This window comes from Falco biarmicus, chromosome Z (assembly GCF_023638135.1).
Source record: "Falco biarmicus isolate bFalBia1 chromosome Z, bFalBia1.pri, whole genome shotgun sequence".
Taxonomy (NCBI): Eukaryota; Metazoa; Chordata; class Aves; order Falconiformes; family Falconidae; genus Falco; species Falco biarmicus.
This window is the reverse complement of record NC_079311.1, coordinates 2,856,690-2,879,548: the sequence shown is the minus strand read 5'-3', so window position 1 is coordinate 2,879,548 and position 22,859 is coordinate 2,856,690. Positions and strand designations below refer to the sequence as shown.

At 39.5% G+C, this 22,859-nt stretch overlaps 1 protein-coding gene across 2 annotated transcripts in view; it reads left to right on the top strand.

Moving 5' to 3' along the window:
• EDIL3 (EGF like repeats and discoidin domains 3) overlaps window positions 1–22,859 on the top strand; it is a 256,888-nt gene that overhangs the window by 201,829 nt on the left and 32,200 nt on the right. For both annotated transcript variants that reach the window (XM_056325649.1, XM_056325648.1), the window contains one exon: window positions 3,479–3,663. In XM_056325649.1, the coding sequence (XP_056181624.1) occupies window positions 3,479–3,663 (185 nt within the window). The remainder of the gene's footprint in view (window positions 1–3,478; window positions 3,664–22,859) is intronic.

The following is a 22,859-nucleotide window of genomic DNA, read 5'->3' as shown; positions in this document are numbered from 1 at the left end:
CACACAAACGCACACACAAGGGGACTTTGTAATATCTGCATTTAGTGCTAAATCCCCCTCCCCTTGTTCATTTTTAACACCAACTAATCTAGGAAGGAATCCTATGTTCATTAATAGGAAGAAATTTTTTTTAAATCTCTTGATTTTCAGAAAATAAAAATATTATGGTATTAATAAAAAAAAAAAATCACCTTTGCCCTCAAATAATTGAATGTGCTGCTTTTGCCAATACTATATTAATCCTGGCCCAAGACAAGACATATGTAGACCTTTGCATGCAGATCCATTTGTGGTTTTGCCTCTGCTGCACTGGGTATTTAATATTTCCTTGGGGGGTTCAGCTTTCTTGAAAGAAGACGTATATGAGGGGCATCGTACAGGATACAAACTGAAAAGTAATATATTGTGCCCTCAGAAGAGTCAACAGAGAAAAACCTTTGTGTGAATTGTTTCAGTTTTCAGACACTAATACACACTTATCCTCATTATTTCACTGCTCCTGTTTCTTTGAGCTAGACCAAATAAGTAACTGCAAACTTATACCTAGCTAGGTTTAAACATACAGAGTTATCAGATATCATTTATCACACATGATGATATCTGAAGCACCTGAAACATTTGCACCTAAGATTCTCCATTGAGCATAGCTGTCTGTCTACGTCAGCTCTCTCTAACTTTTAACAGGTTGTAAAAATGGTAAAGGAGATTGAATCCTTTCACAGCGACATTGCAAAGCAAATTTAAAGAAGATACAGTGCAATAAAGAGGAGATGTCCCAGGGAATCTTAAGCATTATTATGAATACACTTCTGTGAGGGATGACTACCTACAGACACAAAGCTTTGTACCAGTTTGATGATTCTGCCCTTTGCACTCTGGGTTGCCTATCAAAATAAACAGTCATTGTCCTCTGTCATTGCAGCAGGGCGCCATTGTAGCTGGGAATGACGGGGGTCTGCTGTTGCTCTCTGTGACACAGCACTAAGACACTGTTCTACTACCCACGTGCATCATGTTCGTCTCTTCTGTTTCTCATGGTTCTCACTTTCTCCTGTCACCTTTTAACAACTGTCTTCATCCTCTCTTTGGGGCAGTGGAGAAGGAAGGCGAGTGTAAAATCCTATTACCACATGCACGCATGCACAAACACACAAGCAGACACATCTGTTGTTTCATAAATCAATGATAATACTCAGAGAAAATACAACTGCTTTTGATGGATTGGACCAGCACTGAAAAACAGTTTTGACAACCCATGTTTTTTGTGTCAGGAACCTCCTTCACATTCCTTGGATGAAATGTTCCTGATGAAAGCCCTTGTGATCCTGGAGTGATACTTCAGAATTTAATAATAAGCAAAGTCCTTCTCTAAAGCAACAGATGACTCTCATTTGTACTGCCAATTGCTCCCTCCTACTCCCAGGAAAATTGGTTGGTTGATTTGAACTAGGTAGTCCCTTCTATGGACAAGGCAGTGCAATTTCCATTTGTGCACTGAGAATCAGAAGGGTTGGCTTTTTCTCAAAGATTAACTCTGTTTTCTGTTTTTTAATTGCATATGAATCATGTCAGTATTTCAAATTTTAAATACAGTAGTTACTACATTAAAGAGATTATAATGATGATGATGATGATGATGATGATTATTATTACTAATTTTACTATTATTACTATTATTATTATTACTATTATTATCATCTGGTAATACACATTTGCTCCTGCTTTTAGACCCCCAGAGAGTACGTATTTTACCTTCCTGATTTGAATCCCTACTAATTCCACTTAATTCTGTGTGTTAAACCTACAGGAGAAATGGAAACTAGAATCTGACCAAAAGGTCAAGGTCTTTGCTAGTAATATCAAAGAAACTGAAAAAAAAAAAACCAAACCAAAACCAGGTCTTTAAATCTGGGTAAACATACTGTGGAATAAATGGATGTTTAAGAAAAAGAGAACCAGCTTTGATATCTAGCTCAAATAAATTGAAAAACAAAATAAAACGTTGAAGGTTTTTTAAGTGGTCACAGTGCATTGTCTTTTTCAAGAGACACCAGCTGAGTAGGGTCATGGTGGCAGCAGGAGAGCCTTCATAACTTACAAGTGTGCTTTATATGAGTCACATAACATACGTCACAATGCAGCTGGTGAATTCAGCAAATACCTGATAGGAGCCAGCTCAGCAGCGTGGGATGTGAGTGTCAGGTAGAAAACCGCTGTCTTCCCAATGATACATGAGGTCAAGGTTCTGTGCATCCACAGGGATGATGCACTCCTTGCAAAACCAAGTATGTTAGATCCTGGGCACACTCTCGCTCAGTGAACTATGTTAAAATATTATTGGCAATTTAACTGAGTCAAGTCAGTTACAGAACTGAGTAGGGTACATGAAGCTGTGAGGTGAAAACTTTGGGACAACTTCACATATGCAGGTTTTTGACAGCTGGGCAGGGACGAAATGAGAAACCAGCCTCATGTTCCCCTCTCCATCTTTCACCTTCTTCTCAACCATCAAACATGACTCCATCCAACCATACATCCATCTTTCCTGACCTCTTAGAAGCCCTCTTGCTCTCAGCCACTTGACTTGCCTGCATTTTTAAATTACTTTTAAATCTTAAAACCAGGCAGCTTATCTGCCTCCCTTGGCTTCCAGTACCATTGTTACACTGCTGCTTGTTGTCAGCTTACTTATTGCCTCTTCTGGGTCCAAATGTATCTTTTGTGTTCCCAGTGTAAAATAACAAGGCAGAGGAACATAATGCCAATTACTAATTTATTTCTTTTTTTTTCCCATGGACACCCAACAGAGAAAGGAGAAGCCCAAGATCTAGCTTTTGCTAGAATCAAAATAATTCAATGATGTGGTTCATCCACCTGGTTTAAACAAATAAGCCATTAACTCTTGATTTCTCTTAGGCAATCATCTAGTCAGTTGGCTTTCTGTAGTCTGCCATTCTGTCAGTGGGTGTTGGCGCTTTCTACATTTTTTGGCTAGGTGTCAAAGAAATTCAGAACTGTAGAAAAAGCTCAGTGGTTGCTAAGATTTTACTTCAGCAGTGGCTTTAAGCAAAAAAAAGTATTTCCTCAGCAGGCAAACACATGGTTAATGTGTCGTGGCATAAAAGGATGAGAAAATCAAACTGAATAGAGGAAACAATAGCAAGCTGCTGGACAGGAAAATAAAACCAAGATAAGAAGAGATGAAAGTCATCTTTTCTGTTTGTATGCCTTCATAAATTTATGCCAGGATAAAATACGTTGAATTCTCTGTCTTGTTTTTTGATTCTTCCAAGGTAGTGTTGAAATAAAGTGCCTTGAATTGGCTATTTTTTATTTGTTTGTTCACAAGTTCCTCCAACAATAGTTTTGATTAAAGCCTTCCCTTCAAGAATTGCTAGTTTTCTTTTCCGTAACAGAAGACCTAAACCACTTACAGAGATAAGTAGGCAGTGTCACAGATCTTATTTTGCTGTTGCAGGCTGCTCTGAACCCCTGGGGATGAAATCAGGACATATACAAGACTACCAAATTACTGCCTCCAGTGTTTTCCGTACTCTCAACATGGACATGTTTGCTTGGGAGCCCAGGAAAGCCCGGCTGGACAAGCAAGGCAAAGTTAATGCCTGGACCTCTGGCCACAATGACCAGTCACAGTGGTTGCAGGTAAAGTTTCACAGACATTTTCCCAAGTGCTTATCTTCTTTGTATTTCAGGTATGGGACAGCTGAACTGGTTTAGGATTACACTCATATTCTTGTTTCTGAATGTAACCATCCTAACTCTGCCACAGGTAGATGATGAAGCTATGAAAGCCCAGACAGATTTTCACATCTTTGGTACCTCAACTGCAGAAAACCCTGCTCAGGGAAACCTTCAGCTCCGCTAGCCAAACCTTACGAGTTGCCCAGCAGCCATAAATTTTCCTTTGTTAATGAACACAAATAGTAGCTGCAGATCTGTTTTACTTATTCAGTGAGTGATCTCATAAAAGAGGCTTCTCCTCTCTTGTTAAGAGAGAGGATTTTTTCCCCCCCTTCTATCCTTCCAAAGCTCCCTGGAAAAGCATATTTGCTTCAGCTTTGTGCACGTTAACAAATCTGGCTCATAGAAATTATCTTTGTCTAATTGAGACAGCTCAAAATTACCTTCCAACACCTCTCTGAAACTAGCAAGACTGATTTAGCGCATGCATTCATTATAAAGCTGTGCACAGGCGTTGTTTTCAGCCTGGGAGTGATTTGTACAGGTCAGTAGTACACTAATGTGAAAGAGTGCAATAAATCACCGATATGGAAGCCTATTTGACCAGTTGCTGACACATTTGCATTTTTAGAAATGTTGAAAATAGTGTTTTGAGTCAGCTGCCAGTTTGCAGTGCAGTTCTCAGTAGGAAGCCTCAATAGCACTAGACTGGCTACTAACCCCCTGCAATCTTTTCACATATAAATTATGACATATTAGCTTTTTTACCTACAGTTGCTCAGCAGTTTAGCAATATGATTATTAACTTTTCTCCAAGTTTACACACATACAGAAAGGAAGGAGCAGTTGGTTTGTCTGTTTAGCTTTTGAAGGAGTGAAGAACATGGGATTTGCTGAAAGATTTTTAGAGCAGCTTCTTGAAACAGCAGTTAGTAACTTCTGGAGAGAAGGAAAATTTTAGTGGAGAAGCAGATAAAAGAAAGGCAGTTGTATCAAATTTAGCCCCATCAGTGATAACAAGAAACCAAGGATGTGCAGAGACTCCACAGAAACACCCTGTGATGTGTTATTCCGCCGGTGGGTGACAGTGGATTTTTAATCAACTACAGGTGGCAAGGGGCTGCAGAGTTACTTCTTACATTCTAAAATTTTCGATTCTGTTCTAAGTCTTGCTATGTATGAGCCTACCTGAACCTGCAACTTTAATCTGACCACTTGCACAGTCTCTGCAAGTCCTTGAAGCATCAGGCATACTTTTTTTTTTATCTGGTATAACAGAAAGTTGTGAAGAAATACTCGTCTTGTAGTTCCTTTGTCATACAGCTATGATACAAGTTCATTATCTTCACAGGAATATGACCAATTTACCCTTTCCTGAAAGTCATTATACTTGTGATATTTCTCCAAACGAGTATCATAACATTTCTTGAATGAAAAAAAAAAACAAAACAGGAGGCATTAAATCCACTTGTTCCTTCAGTGCTAAAGTTGGTTGTTAATTTCCACTATAGGTTGTTTATTCTGAATTCAGTCTGTGAGTAGAGATGGGTTCAAATCCTTCAAGTCTAGGTAAGATTCTGTAAGAAAGACATGCCTGTCATTTAGATTTGTCTGTTCATTGTTCTTTTTTGCTGGTAGTTCTCTATTTTTACCTTAAAATGCAGAGTATTGTATGGTAACCTTTTAACACACTGGCTGCAATTTTATAGTCATACTGCTTTCATCGAGTTTAGTCAAAACACATTTGGAAGAAAAAAGAGTATGAAAGCAAACTTATCTGTATGCCCTTTTCCCTCAGCAATTACACATTACAAGGAATGATCCCAGCAAGGATTCCATGGTATCCTAAAAGAGGCTTAAAGTAAGACACAGATTTCTGAATTTTGCTAAAGTGGCTGACCTACCAAAATGGTATTTCACAGTGTTAGCTTTCCATGCCTTTTGAATTTTCTCTACATGCTTTTTTGGTTTACCTTTTATAGTTTTCACTAGAAGGCCTCTGAAATTGGGTAAGAGCCTACTGAATGCCTTTGAAAGTTATTGTTGTAGTGTGTGGTATGTGGGTGACTTGGACAGATCTGTTCTGGCTTTTGGGGGGGATCCTTGCCCAAACGCCATTGCTATCAACTGTTCCTCTGTTTAAAAGCTTGCTGGCATAAATCGCAGCGTGACTGCTGTGATAAAGGGTGCTGAGAGGTGATGTTTGCATCGTGCATAAACGCTACTTGCTACTTGGGGGCCGCTCACAGCACTTTTACCCTAGAGGTAAATGCTTAACTGTCTTGAGCTGAGGTTGTTTTACTTGGTTTTCTCTAAAAAAGAAAATCCTAAATCTTCTGTGTATTTAAAAATGCAGCCATTAACAAGTGTGCTCTTTGGTTTAAAATATTCTGGATTGCTACATCTATAATTTAGCTCCAGAGTCAGGAATATGAAGCATTATGTGACTTCACACACAGACAGTGAATTTTCAGATTAGAGAAGAATACTTACCTTATTGCTGCTGCAGTTGTTGAAATCTCTTGTGATCTAGACTCTAATCACTTACAAACCCCAGGTTCCCCACACAACACTCCTTTACACCAAACACCATCATTAGCAATGGAAGAAAGTATTTTTGTGACGTGGAGGAAAAGTTAATGAGATTAGGTGACCAAAATCGTACTTTTCCACCTCAGTCATACTCTTCATCTGAATTCCCCCACATGCTTGCTCAAGGGCATCTTGCGATTCCTGTAAACATGATGCTGCAGAAGCTATGTCAGTTACCTAGCCTAGTTCATAGCAGAGGAGCTTCCATTAACTTGGGTAATCCACCTATTTAGCATTTCTGTTCTCATCACAGTTGAAATCTATGCAGCTTGGTGATACAGAACAACATAGTTGTTCAGGTTTGCTACCAAATCTAATGCGAGTAATCAGTTCCAGCAACTCCCTCTACTCCTAAACACTTTCTGTAGGGAGTTCCTCCCTTTTGGAGACACTCTGTGAAATCAACTGAATAAAATTAAAGATTAGGGGGATGTGGGGAAGTGAAAATTAAAAAAATAATTTTTTGCTTCCCATAATTATATATAAGCAACATAAACTACATGAGGTAAAGCATTTCAATTTAATTACTGAGAAAATAAAGAAAAGCCTAAACTTCACTTTGCTTCAAGGCAGTCCCTTTCTCTCATTACTTCGATTTGCTTCTCAGCATCACTCGCTACCTTTAACCAATTCACAGGCTTTTCCCAGGATCTCTTGCTGAGCTACCATGACCAGGCTGCTTTGCCAGTTTTGGGAGTGCTTCTGCTCCTCCTGGACACAATCCAGGACTGTCATTCCAGCTGGTCACACCACTCCCTGTTTGTCATTGGACATTAAAGGAAATGTTAAAGAACTTTCCACCTTATGCCCAGAATGAGACACTGAGGCTATAAAGATTATTGAAAGTTATTCCTTCTGATTTTCACATAGCTTGGTGAATGCTCTGGTAAATAGATTTTCACCACTCTGTATCTCATTTTCCTAGCTGAGACGATCATTCAAAAGAATTAACATTTTTTCTCCAGTTACAGATCATGAAATCAGGACAGCATATTAAACTTCCTTTTTCTCTATTTACTGTTAGTTAAGTTTTGGTGGTATAAAATATTTCCATATTTCTGTTAAACCAACAGGTGCCGTATCTGTCTTTGTATTAGTTTCCCACTCTCGTTCACTACCTGATAAGGACAGCAACACCCTCTGCTTTAGTGCCTTTGCCCATTTTTCTTCTGCCTGGTGCTTAGCAAGTAATTTCTCTGATGTTTCTCTGATCTACCATCCTCTGCAATATTCCTTGGAGCTGAGGCATCTCGTTTCATTTGGTGTCTCCCAATATTTGGAGCTTTCTTCTGCCCCCTAAACCAAACTGCTTTATCTGATAGGCTAGGGTTTTGAAGGCTTGTCTCTCTACAGAGCACAGCTAGATGAAAAAGATGCCCAACCTGGCAGCCTGCTGAGGTTCCTTTTGCATCTCCATATTATCTTCAGGTCACCAGCAGCACTGCACTAGCTTTATGTCTATAGCTGTTCCTGAAACTTTAAAACAGTTTACGTGCTGCAAAATGACTTTCATCTGGTTGCTTAGCTTGTATTTTGCTGCAAAGCTAGTGGAAGGTTCTGCAGCTTCATGTGCATGAATAATAAACCTGATACAGTTTATTCACAGTTACTTTATATATCTACCATTGAGCTCAGTTGATTTAAGAAAATAATCTTTCACTTAAACAGCAGAGTGGAGCAACAAGCAATGTCTTATTGTAATGTTTCTCTTGCTGATTGTACGTGACGGATCAGCTAAGCGCTATTAGGGAAAAAACAGTTGCTAATAAAGATAGCAGATTGTTTGAAGATTGGAAAAGCCACTGTTACATATATACCTACACTTTTTTAAAATGTGATGAGTATAAAGCATACAGGTTGGGAATTTTCCTCCAAATTAATCTCCAGCATTAGACAATACTACTGAGATTTCTCATCAACACCACCTGAAAACAATTGCCTGAGTGCTGCAGTTGACTCATTCTTTCAGTTTAATACTTGACCATCTTTTTTACATCACAAGGTCTCTTGTTTGAAAACAAAGGAAAAATTATATTCCAAATAACTAATCACATTTTTTTTACATATATGCAAAAACATCTACAAAGTCTCATGCCATTATAGAATCTACTTATATTCTTTTTCTGGAATTTTTTACAGTGTTTAAGCTTCTAAGTGATCAAATAAAAAAAATATTATTTAAAGGCTAAATCACACCCAGCTTTTGCTCTTGGGGTTTTTGGTGTTGTTTTTTTTTTTTTTTGGGGGGGGGGGGGGCGGTGTTTGTTGCTTTGGGTTTTTTTGTAGACTACTCATAGAAAGTAGACTGTACTACATTTCTCCAGTATTTACAAAACTTGACAGTGGTACATGTTGTGCTTTGCACCACCACCACAAGTCATCTGAAATTGTCTAATTACTAAGATAAATGAGGATCAAGGGAAGACAGAGGGCAATCATGCCTAATGCTATGTCAGCTCCAGCAGCCTCATGCACAGCACAGCTAACACGAGCCTAGAGAGACAACCCAGACCTTTTTTGTGTGTTTCTCCAAGTTATTGGCTATATAACCTCATGCAAAGGGACTAAACTACAGAAAAATTTAAATTTACAGATTCTATATGTAAAATTTACATATGCAATTTATAGATACCTTAAAATACCTATTTCTAATTAGTTGCTTAGGCTTCTTCTATAGTCAATGGAAACAGGACAGCACTATCAGGAAATAATTCATCCTACCCTAAGTAATCGTCTTATGTTTCCTGTTATGAATCATCCTGGAGATAAGCCTTTACTCTGTTAGCCACAGAGACAGACAATTAGCTTAAACCAGAAGATGAATTTTTGAACGTGAAAGTTATGTGAGGTCAATACTCCCCTTTTTTAATATGGGTAGAGAACATTATTTTTCATCTCGTATTGGTTAGCTAGGCATATTTTAATGCTGGTGTTCATTCTGTTACTACAATAAAAGAATGCTGTTTCCTGTATCTCATGTGGTATTTGCTTCTCATCTATTATTGCACCTGCCTCTTTCTCCTCTTTTTTGTTGTATTTACCTGTTTATTTGTAATGAATTCTGCAGAGGCTTACTAGATAGGAAATCACTACACTGTAGTATTTCCTAAATGCTGAAAACAACTCATAAGGAGAAAATTGTGTAGATTGTTTAATTACCTTTTGAATTGCACCATTAGCAAAGCAAGCATTAATACCAATACTGTTTAAAGTACCCAAATAAGTGGTTTCTATCTGGTCAGTGGCTTAAATATTTTAACACCCACACCCTGGGAAAAAAAAAACAAACAAAAAACAAAACAACCACTTAACAACATATTAATTAAATAAGGACTTGCAAGACTCAAAATTGGAATAGGATAAAACGTTATTTTATTAACATAGTGAGGAAATTACATGACTACTAGAAGGCTTGGACTGCTAAGCAGTGTGTTGTGACTGGTCTTTGAAAGATACAGTATTCTATGGGAATTGTATGCTTAATTGTAACACATGGTAAACAACAGGCATGTATCTTTCTCTGCAGCTTCAATAAGCCACAGCCATCACCCACAGATCAGGAAAGGAATCAATGTCTTTTACGTGTACAACAACAAAAGGTCTTTCTCACTCTTCAGATGCAGAGTTGGTACTGTTTCTTAACTACAATTTCTCACAAGCAGAAAAGTAAGTTCTTAGATTTCAGATGGCGAATGACAAGTTGTATAGAGGTCAAGCTTTCTTTGTGCTATGCTTTTTATTGGGATACTGAAAGATATTTACAGTCTATACTGGTCATTTTATCTTTTCAAATCAGTATCTTTTTCCTTCCCTGTGGTTCTTGGCAAGGCAGCTGTCATTTCTGCTCAGAGGACTTAACTTGGTCACTCAGCTTTGGCATCTCCTTGGTCTTATGCTTACCTTGATGAGCAGCTTCACAGGGTAATATCCTGCTCACACACTAACATTCACAGCATGCAGCAATGTAACAGGGCATAATTAAATTATTAATATGGATCTTTCCTGTCCCATACTTTTCCAGAAACTTGCTACAGATAAATTTCCCTATGAAAAGAGCCAGTGGTAGAATAAAGTAGAAATGGACAAATAGCTCTGAGTGATTTAGTCAAAGGGAGGTAAAGAGGGATACTCGCTTGCTTCTAAATTGCGCATGGCTGAATTTACCTACTTTGCACTACCTGGACTAGAGATACAAACAGATCACTTTACTGACTTCTCCACTCTAAGTTTACAACTAGATGGTCACTATTAGCTTTTAGGGCAGTGTCTAGCTCAAGATGATGAGCAAGCTTTTTTTCCCCCATTTTTTGTTTTAAAGCCTCATCTCTCCATATGTTGCCAACACTTTCTTGACACTACTAACAAAAACATAGCTTAGAGAAATGGTATTAAAAGGTATGCCTTGATTTCCTAGTCACAGTTACCTGTCAGCAAATATTTGATGGACATTCCAGAAGTTGCTCTCTCACCCAGTTTTCCCCCCAAATAATTTCAAGTTAAATGCATTATTCACATTAATAATGCTACTAAATCGTGCATTTCAGCACGATTCCCTTCCTAAATTGCTTTTGACTTTGCAAAGCTTTCTTCTGCCTTTCATTTTATGGAAATGTTTATAGTAGTAATTGTATTTAAGCCTTGGAATTAAATAAGGTGGCATAAAATCTTGGTTTATTTTGCTTTTTCAATGGTGTATTTAGGGTGCATTTTATCATTTAGGTAGCAGAGTCTAGAGCCTTGGTAGAATCATTGATTTTACTCTGGCCAAAAACAAAGAGATTGTTAGAAGGACAGGCAGAGTACAGAAGGTTTTTGTTGCAATGTGTCCAGGAAATAGTCAACAAATAGATACAGCATGGTTGTTTCCTGCAACAAAAATTTGTTTGATGACACCTTAATAAACGAGTACAAAGGAAAGAGTCCATCTGAACTGTAAATCAGTACAGTTAAGATTTTATAGGAGAAAAATGTTTCATTGCACAATGTCCTACTCTGTACAGTGAATTATACGCCCTACTCTCTCTGTTAAGTCTTCGGTAAAAAATGAGGAGCTAAATCAGTGTTCCATCTTTGAAACATAACAAATTCATCATCACTAACAAAAATCACTCGTGAAGTTTCCATAAACAGTTGAATCATGTCTAGCTCTCAAGCACTGCAAGAGAGTATTGTCAGTTGCCTTACTGACTTGTAGTTTTTCTGTGTATCACTCCCCTGCAGATGAAAGTAAAATTGAATAATGACCCATTTCCTATTACAATAACAGGTTTTGATCTTGTTTACAAAATCTGGGAGTGTAAGTAAAAACTCCCTGGTTGTTCTGAATTTTGATGTACACAGGATTTGAGTCTGAAGTATTTTTTGTTACTGTGTATTTACAGTAGAAATTTTGCTCTTCCTTGGTGCCAATAGAAGCACCTTCTGAAAATGGCATTCATTACATTTTAATGGAAATATGTTATTTTTTCATTTTTTTATTAAATTCCTGCCTGTTTTACCTACTTATCCTTTCCACTGATTTGAAATAAGTGTTCTGTCTCTATTTACGAAACAAAAGTCTGATTTCCTTGCCCTGTCTTAAAATAACAAAATGGCTACAAAGTTGGCTAGGTAGAAATAGAGAAAGAAAGGGTGCACACGTGTTCCTTATGCATGCCTTCTTCTTCCACGGGAGTGTTTCAAAACAGCATCCACTTTTCCATAATAAAACTGTTCATTGTTTTCACAGCTACATCTGATTTAGTTTTAGACTCATGCACAATTGGACACAGTTGTTGCCCCACGATACTTTCAGTCTCAACAAGACAAAAGGATGACAAAAAAAATACAGATGACGGAGAGAAATGAAGAGACCTTGACAAGGTCAACTATCTTTAAGCAGCAAGAAATACCTGATGTAAAAGCAGATGAGACAAAAGCCAGTGCAGGGTGAAAGCAAACAAATAGAGTGGAACTGAGTCTGGTTCTGTTTTCTGATAGCTCGATGCTTTATTAACTGGACTGTGCTGTTTTTATTAGCCCTGCATGTTTGTTCCCAATTGTTACTTCTTGACTAAGCAAGCACTTACATTTTCTTCATGTAACTGTCAAGATCTTATGAGTAAAATATACAAAGGTCTTGGAAAGGTATTCTTCACTGAATAGGCCTCTCAATTTTGCATTCGTATGATTTTAGTCTTTATGCCACTTTCAAAACACAGTGAAACTGTATTATAAGATTCTGGTTGACTTCGGAACATGTTTGCTCAAAATCTGCCATTCATTTCCATATTCTGTTCCCTACACAAAGTACATAGAAACAGATCTGCTCCTAGCTTGGCAAACGGTGGACAGAGATTGTATTTTTTTTTGCTATGTAATAATTAAATTGATATGCAAACACAAATAGGTAGTGGTGGCAAAGGAACCTCAAATTAATCTAAATTAGAAGGCAATGAACTACCTTGCAGACTTCTTCAGAGGAGGGGGAAACATGCTTAACCGGGCTGACATTTTACCTAGCAGTAATCAGAAAAATGAAACGGCCCTATCTCAGCATGTTAATACATCACATAAACTAAATATGGACATTTCTTTGCTGTTTCTGAATCTTAGCCTATTAATTGGTTTCATCATTCATTTTTCCCTAATAACATCCCACTCACTCATAGTTCAGTGTTTGTCTCAGCAGGATACATATTATCTTGTTTTTTTTGGTTTTGGTTTCCATGTTAAGTCAGGTGTGTCTATATAGAAATGTATTGTCCAAGACCCTCTTTCCACTCTGCCTAGTATTATTCATCCTGCTAGATCCTCAAGTAACGCAAGAGCAGTTTCCCTGTCAAAAAATATGACATAAGAGAAAAATCTTAGCAGAAAATGTGAGAAAGAGAATTTAAAAGGGAAATTGCAGTATACACAAAAATACTGCAACTAAACATTCTCCAATTATCTGTGTTTTGTTCAAGAGCACCTTGAGACTTGTAATATAGCATTGAAACAGACCCTTGTTGGAATTTCCTCACTGATTTTGGGCTTGTATCTGTATGTACATACACTCACAGGAGCTGAGACACAGTCAACAGTCATAAAGATAGAAACAGAGGCAAATTTTCTCAGAATGGAGCCACCTTTTTTAATCTATAATTCATCTTTGACATGGGGACAGAGCTCATAACAGATCTGAGTTGTCAGTGCTTATACTCACATTTGATAAATTTTCTCTAAAGTAAGTCAGATAATAGATTATTTTAAAGAAATGCATGCTTTAAAACTAAGTTCTTGGGATTACAAGAACTTCCTGCCTAATTATGTCCTATACATAACCAAGTCTTAATTGCTTTTGTTGTTGGAGTGATCTCCTTAGAAGCTTTGTGTTTAATTAACCACAAGATATATTAATCCTATTTCAACCCAGCCTTTCTTTGTTGTATAATTAAGCAGAAGAATACTTTCACAATTAGAAGTTAACTCTATATATAGCTAGTAAAGGGAAAACACCCCTGTAAAAACTGGAGCTCTATTATTTCTAACGGCAAATGTAAAAATATTTAGACCCATCTTAATGGGTCGTCTTTGTTAAGAGGTAATGAGAATTATATCACAGTGTTTTCTTAGAACTATCAGAATGGTTTTTAAAGGCCTTACTGCAGGTTGTTAACAATTGCCTTTTGGCAACATCAGAAATATTACAAAGGCTCGAAACAGTAATTCACTGTATATCCCTGTATCTGATTTTATTTTTACTGACTTTACTTTGAGAAGTTCTTCACTTTACTTTGAGAAGTTCTTCGGTTTGCCTTATTTATACTCACGTTACTTTGAACTCAAACACTGCCACTGTATACCAGATGTAAAATATTGTGGATTCAGTTTTGTGTGTTGCTACACAATGCTGAGTATCCTGAACTTTTGGAAACCTCAATAGCATGTTGGAGGAGTAGCTAAGACTTGCTTTTTTTGAGAGGTACCAGGCAGCTTCAGCTGATGTTTCATGGAGCCAAAGAATAAAAGTAAGAGATTTTTAGAGGGTGGTTTCTTGACTCACTAGCCAACCTACATGGCAGTGTTGAGACTAAAACTCACTGATCAGCTGAATTAGCAAAGCATAGGTGCCTCCAAATTCAGCAAGGACATCAGAACACAGCAGTCACGTAGCTGGGAGCAACACACAAGTCCACCACAAAAGAAAGCCGTATTATTTTCAGTGTCTCTCATTGATATTCAGCCTTGAAGATTCTTCTTCCACTTTAACAGGACCTCTGGAAATGCCGTAATTTTCTTCTGTATATAAATGTGTTAATATGCTGATACCTATACAATGGATGGGGTGAACCTCAAAGAATGTGGACATCACAGCAATGGGGGTATCACACATTCGGAGAATGGGAGCCAAATTCGAATGAGCTAATGGGAGCGCTGGCCTGACCATCAGTAGCGAGGTGCCAGGTAACTAACTGCGGCGGGCTGGCCCGGCCGCCCCGCGGTGCCCGGCGCTGCCGGCCGCCGGCGCCCCCCGCGCGGTGCCGGGCAGAGCCCCTGTAACCCCCGGCTGGTGGGGCGAGGCCCGGGCAGGGAGAGCGCTCGGCAGTTCCCTCCCGGCACAGCGGGCTCCGCCGGGGGAAGCCGGGGGCCTTTGGGGCCGGCCACAGCAGGGCAGGGCGGGGAGAGATCCCCCCGGCCCTGACACACACCGTGTGCTGCCCTGCCCCGCGGGGCCCTCCCCGGGCGGGGGGCACGGCCTGCCCGGCCCTGGGCTGCCCGCGGGCTGCCCTGCCCGGCCCTGCCCGGCCCGGCCCTGCCCTGCCGGGGGGGCTCTGCTCCGGGCCGGTCCCCCCCGGCCTCCCCCTGCCCGGCCCTGCCCTGCCCTGCCCTGCCGGGGGGGCTCTGCTCCGGGCCGGTCCCCCCCGGCCTCCCCCTGCCCGGCCCTGCCCTGCCCTGCCGGGGGGGCTCTGCTCCGGGCCGGTCCCCCCCGGCCTCCCCCTGCCCGGCCCTGCCCTGCCCTGCCGGGGGGGCTCTGCTCCGGGCCGGTCCCCCCCGGCCTCCCCCTGCCCGGCCCGGGGGCTGCAGGGCCGCTGCTCTCAGGCAGGCTCTCTGCTCTCTCCCGCAGCTCCGTGGGCCATTTCCCCCCCTCCTCAGCCGCGCTGCCCCCCAGGGGCTCCCGCCGGGGCTGCTGGGCCGGGCCGTGGCCAGCGCCGGGCCCGTCTGGCAGCCGGCGGCCACGGGCTCCACCGGGCACGGGGGCAGCGCCCGCGGCGGGGCCCGGCGGCGCCCGGCAGCCCCGGCACCATAGCCCGGCCGCGCACAACCCATGCACTAATGAATGATACTCTCATTTTGCTTCTTAGACAAGCTTGCTTATTGCCTGCCCACAGACCTATCTCCAGTGGGAGGACTGCTTTACTCAAAATAAACCTCAGAGCTGCTTAGAAACAGCTTCCTGTTATTATTGGTTGACCATTTTTCACAACATCTGCCACCAAACCGTTTATTCTTTTCACTTCCCCCAAATGTACACCAGTATAAATTGCAGGGCCACAGTAGTATTTGGTTTGTGTTCCAAAACACATCAGAGGGGTTGTTTTTATTTGAGAGGAACTTTGAAGTCTTGTTTTCCAAGGTTCACAGCAATAATTCATAGTCCTAGAAAGTCTTTTGATATTAAAAATGAAATCTCTGTTTTATGAGAATTTAAGAGTTATTTGAGGGTTATTATCAGGGAGTTTTAACATGGTCCTCTTTATTCCCCATCCTACTATACGTGATATTGTGTGGCTAAGGCAGTCTGAGTCTCTCTCTAACCAAGCATTTCTAAAAAAAATTCTAAGGTAATTTTCCATTTAAAATATACATCATAAATAAAACATCATAAAAATAAGAGAAGGAAGGAAGGGTCTTTTGAGAATTTTGCATGTCTGAGTTACTTTGTATCTCTGCAGATGCACATGGGAAGGGTGCAACCATTCTCCTTCTTCCACTATAATTTTTTTTAACATATTTGATTACATCCAACTTTCTGGTGAAATGTCAGGAAATGTTATCTGGTTTTAGTTCTAATGAAACAATAATGGCATCCATTACCGGAGCAAGAGAGGGTATGTAGCAAAGGACCACAGTGTTGTATTTTTTGACCCTCTGAAAAGTCAAACTTCAAATGGAATAATAGCATTCTGGTAAAAAAGGGAGCAATTGGATCTAAATGTTGTCATATTGAGGAACATCTATTTCCGTGATTTAAAAAACCCTGTCACCTATTATGGAAGCTTACTTGGAAGGTGGAAATTGTGGCTAATTTACATTGCAGTCCTCCCACATTGCGTGAGCCTTTCTGTTCCATTTTGACTGAAACAAGTGAATTCTGGGAACTGGATTTTATTTTTTGCATTAAAAGATATAAGCAGGTTAAACTTTAATGCACAAGAAAATAAATGAAAACATTAAAATCAATTATTCAAATTTAATCTGTTCCTCAGTTTTACAGAGAACTGTAAATCTCATTTTAGTATTGCATTTAAGCAACATGGTCTTTAGAACTGGAATACAGACTACATGAGAGGCTTTTTAGACAATTTTATCACCTGTCACTTCGCATTGTATCACCCCATTACTTCATGGATTACACTGAAAAGTAATAAGAAGCTGAATGCCGTGATTCTAAAAAGGCATTGTTTGTAAAATGCAGATCTCTTCAATGAACTGCACTTGATTTTAATCGTCATGTAGCAGTGATAAAAACAAAGGCAGGCAGTTCTGTTATTTTCTTATATTAATTAGTTTATCACTCTAATTTTAGGTCCACATTGCCATAGAAACTATTTAGGAGGCTTTTTACAGCTCAGAAACTGCTATTAACTAACCTATTACAGTAATGTAAAATGTTGGTGGTTTTTTTTACAGAAAGGTTTATATCTAAGATAAACAATGACTACTTGAAACAGAAGCAGGAGAAGCCAGAGAGTGTATGTTCAGGTATGGGTGGCAGCATGCTGATAAAGACTTGCTGCTGTGATGTTGGAAAAATTAGTATTGTAAGTCTGATCCAGAATGTAGCAAAGTCAGTGTAAATGCTGCTATTTATTTCTGTATATTTTTGACGCATTACATAGGATAATGACTGGGAGTAAACAGTGTGGCGCACTGCAACCCCTAGTCATACACCTCTACCTTATGAGAGCGATCGCTGCTTTCCCGTGCAGGATTCATTGTCCAATACCATCCTGTAAATGATTTCTAGCTCAGTTGCCCAAAGTACTTGACAGACACTTAGCAAATTGGTTGTGTTGTAGGGTTTTTTAACTTTGAGCCAAATCTTCTGAGTTCTCTGTATGTAATATAAAAAAAGTCAGAGTATGGAAAAAGCAGGTCAGGAATTCAGTATACAGTATTTTTCACAATGTAAGAATAAAGTGGGGTCACATGAGATTAGCAGGTGGCAGGTTTACACAAATAAAAGGAAACACATCCAAATTAAGAGCTAGCATTGAGCTCACTATAGTAGTGGTACTCCATACCACTAGCTACCTATAGACTCTCAGAACTGAGGACTTAGAAATTTCATGCTTTCTGCACCCTCTTTTCTTCTCTGTACTGCCCGCAAGCAGATAATAAGACACTGCCTGTTGTGCCTGGATAAGGCAAGGATGTGTGACAAGAACTAGCGGACATCAACTGGGAGAATCAGGTTTTAGGATGTGGTTTTACAGAGTGCATGATAGACCAGAGAAACTCTGACAAATGATTTTGTGGCTGTGAGAAGCTGATTTGAATTCAAGGGGAGACTGGACATGAACTTACCATTATTACAGGAAGAAACCCGTTAGAAATTATTAAGTGGACAAAACACAAGGCTCAAGAAATTTCTTTATCTGAAAATTACGGGAGACTGCAGGTGTATTAGGCCAACATATGTATATATTTTGCATTTTGTATCTACATTTGGGAGCCAGATACTGGGCCCTTGGTTTGCACCAGTGCAGCTTGTCTCCTCTCCTGTTACAGAAGACATCTGCAAATGTCGTCTACAGAGACATTTACCATTACAAGCAAAGGTACCACAGTCAAGGAAAGGGAAAAATAAACTGAAGAAGGTTGGGACAGCACAATGATATTTCATTTAAATATGGGGGTGGTGGGGGGGGTGGTGGTGTGTGATTGGGGTTTTTTTATTATTATTATTATTATTATTATTATTCAGGTTTCTGTGTAATGCTGTTGTTAGAACTGCTTTCAGAAATTCCTGTTTCATTTAGCTGGAAGCAAATGCTTAGTGCTTTAGGGCAAATATTGGGGCACACATTTCTGTATCTGACAATCTATCAATACTACTTCAGTGCTGTAGAACTTTCAGGTTTATTTCTGCAGAATCGTATCTTGCAACTGTTGCTCCAGTTTATAATAGGACTTCTCCTGTTTTATAATCCTGTGAAAAGATGGTTTCAGTATGATTCCTTACTGTGCACAGGTGTATCTGTATTTTTCCTAAATCTATTGAGCCAAATCTAAGCAAGTCACTGGCACTCCATCTCTCTTAAGCAGTTACTGCTTTCCTCAGGTGCCCTTCTGGGAGACACAGAATGAACGGCCCTCTGGAGGAGGCTGTCCTCTCCATTGACACTCCATTGACTCTGCTGAGCTGACATGGCTAGCTTTGGTTAGGAGCCTCCCTAAAAAGAGTTTAATCGAGATTAAGTCTACCCCAACTTGTCATTCAGTATTTTTATTTGAAGTCATTTAAAGATAATTATCCAGCTCAATTTATTTCAATATTATTAGGGTAATAACCTGAAATATATTCCTACACAATAATTTAAACGCCTAAGAACGATGGTGTGCCAGCATGCTGTCCCCTGAAATTAACACATGCTTTTCCAGTTAGCCCTCAAGAAATGGAGTAAATCTTGGGAGCTGGCAATCAAGGCAGCCTGATTGTGTGGACAGATAGTATGAAGTATGGACAGATAGTATGGAATTTGCTTTTAGCAGTTTTGTTCTGCTGGTTTTATCCATGTCCCTGAACTGAAAAGGTCCCTTGGTCACTGTCAGGTGGACAAGGAGGTCTGCATTAGAAGAAGGTGATGATAAGTACCTGAGGTCTGCCAAAGGGCTCCCTTCTATCTTATAAATCCTCTGTGCGTATGTCTTTTGCTTTCAATTTCTATAGATTTCATGTCAAGTACTGTGTTGTATTTGATACTATGTAGCCGAAATACCTTCATCATAGAATGAATTACCTACATAAGCAATTAAGCAAGTAGTCAGAACAACACATTTTACATTACTACTTGTTTCATTATCAATATTTATAAGCTCTTAAGTTACCATTATGTGTCAATTGTTTCTGTTATTAAGTAAAATTCCACAATTTATACTTCATAAAGGAGTAGAAGAGCTATTATGTAAACTGACAAAAGGCAGTTTTCTGCAGAAGAATTTTGAGGTATTACTATAGTCAATGAAATTTTAAAGATATTGACAGTAGCTTTGATTGTATAAATGACAGTATTTTCCAGCCTGGATAAACAAATGATTGGAGAATAGGCAAGATGCTGATAGCAAGCTATGTATAAAAAGCTTAATTTACTGCAACATATAAACATGTTTGTGGCACATTGATAAGTAAGTAATCAACGCATAGAACATAATTAGCTATGTCCACTGTAATTGTTAGCATGGGGAAAAAATAGAGAATTAAAATCTTATTACACAAGCCTGCATGACTTTTTTAGTTTCAAAGCCACCGTTATTAAATGCACCTGCTTTAATTGTATTTGTAAAAAGTCATTGTCAGAACACCCTATACAAATAAGGATGACACGCATAGTTTAGTGCTGGATTACAAATACCACAGGAAGCATACTTGAGTGAATTTAGAAGTGTGAGCACTGTAACATGTGCTTAAGAGTAACTTCATGCAACAAGAGCTTCAATTTTTTTGTGAGCAGTCACAGGAATCTCTCGCTTATACAGAAGCTGAAAGGTTTTCCACTCTGTTGTGTTTCAGTCTGAGATGAAAGCACTTTGTATTAGCTGAAGCTCGCAGTAACAAAAATGTGTGGTTTAGGCTAAGATGTGATGAGGAAACACTGAATGTTTGACACTCCATCGTAACAATATAAGCTGAATAGTAATTACGGGGGAACCTTACAGGGAGCAGAAGAGGCAGTAGGAAATAGGGATGGAAGAAAGAGCTTGCCCACCCAACAAAGAACAAGCAGGTGTTTATATCTTCTCTGTTCTTGTCAACACTTAAAGGAGGAGGAATTGTTGCCTACAAGATTTACTTTTTTTTTTAGGTGTTTGGTTTGGTGGGGTTTTTTTGCTGGGATGAAGGGTTTAATTTGTACAGTGGATCAATGGATATTGCACAGATGCTGCAAATTCCTGTTTGAAGACCTGTTTAGATACTTTACGCTAAAACTTAATCTGTTCATCATATTTGTTTTTTGTTAATTGTTGTACAGGTTTTCAAATCAGTACATATTTGTGCAAGTATATGTTTTTACAGATTTCAATAAATATAGAAAAAATAATGAAAATATTTAACCTTTCATAATAACATTATCAGTGCATTTCCATTTTATTTTTACTGAGGTTTTATATAAAATTATTGCATTGTCCATCTCACTTGCTGAATAATGTCTAGTAGTGACTCAGCTTTCTTTTATTTTTCTTTGAGAATATGTTCTCACAGGTCTCGCCACAAAAAAGCTCCAAGTGCTCTCCAGAGTATTTTAGGCAGCTCTCTGCCTGGAAGCACCTGAGAGGTTACTGGCTAGAAATTCAGATTCATGCAGAATGACCTGGTGAGGTGCTCAGAGCTCTCAGGAAAAGTTGTGTTACCTAGTTTTCACCAGTTTTGCAGACTGCAAATGAGGAAGTCTTTCGTCTTTCTGCTCACAACCCCTCTGCAAGAGAAACGACTTGCTTGTTTCCCTGGCTAGCACATTGAGTTAGCAGGGCCTGAATTTTCTCAGAAGCTCCAAGTGAATGTGGCTGCTGCTGGCTTAGGAACGCGCTGCAAGACCTCCTGATGAGCAGGTTTGGATGAGCTGCATCACAAGGGGTGAAGTGGTGACTGGTTTTGCAAAATACATGTCAAGTCTTACATGATGTTCAAATTCATTGATCTAATGCATCACATTAGACTGAATGACAGACAGCAGTCATGCACTGGTCACATTGCCAGAATAAAAATTAAATCAGAATTACCCTTCTGAGGAGGGAGAAAATGTTGTCACTAATGGTATCTGTATTTCTTTTCAAATTCATGAAGAGATTTTGCTCGATAGCTGTAATCCACACCTTAGCACTTCTGTCTACCGTGCCAAAATTGTGGGATTTAGCAGGCAGATAATGGTATCCTGAGGCGCATATAAATTTTATCATGTATGTCACTTCCAGGACAAAAAAAGGCAGGTTTTTTTAAAAACAATTTACCAATTAAAAGTAACACAGGTGCCAAACTCATGTTAAAAGTTAAACCAGTTTTAGTACAGAAAATTCCAATACTGCCTATCTACCTTGAAAAAAACAATTCATATTAAGATAACTAGGCTGCCTTGAAACAGCAGCAGCCCGAGTCATGTTGCCAACATCCCACTCTGATTTTCTTGTGGATGTTTCATCCCCTTAAAATAAAACAAAGGTTTCTGTTTACACATCTTTACCACCTGTCCTCTTGCCTCCCATCCTTTCATCCATCTCAGTCATGCCGACATCCAGTGCAGGCTCCTAATCATTGTGTTTGTCAAAGCCTGCACGAGTGGCTGTGCTGGGAGCCGTGAAGGGAGACCGGCCATCTGCCTCCTCCTCACCATATGCCTCCGCATGTGGATGGCAGCCGTACGCAGAGGCCACCACCTTGCTGCTGGACATCTCTTTTCCAGGCGGGTATCTTGATATTTCAGCCACACTGATGTTCTTCTACCGCAGTACTTCACAGCTCCTGCCACTCCTTTTTCTGACAAGTCATGAAGATCACAGACACCTACTTATTGAAAGCAGTAGGCAGAGATTTCATTTTAATAATAATCGCTGCTACACTATTTTGGGCAGGCAAAATGTGTGGGGCATGGTAGTGTGGAAGCAGTGCTGAAGGCATCCGTGGCAGTGAAGTCATTTATCACTAATTGGCATTTATCACTGCAGCTAGCCAAACAGACTGCAAGGTTCCAGCTCTTTTTGCATTTATACAGTCACAAAGCAGCCAGATGACAAGATTTCAAATCAGCCATGCTGCATAGACTGTAAATATCGCACATTGATAGGCATAACACTTGTACGTCAAAAGAGGAGCAAAATTATGAAACCAGAAGAACCTGAGCATTCACTAATTCAACGCAGGTAGCTTGAGGAAAATTGATATGGAGACAACCAGTTTGCTCTCAGGGAAACCAATTACAGCATGTTACATCATAACTGATTTCTCTTTTACTGCACCTAAGGTTGTTACCTTAATGATCAAATGCAGTTAGATATATATTTAATCTCTGGTTGTGTTAACATATTTCTAATCTGTACTAAAGTGCAAGTTGGTGCTGCAATAGATCCCTGCAGGACAGTTTATGTTGGTGAGCTTGTTGCAAGTA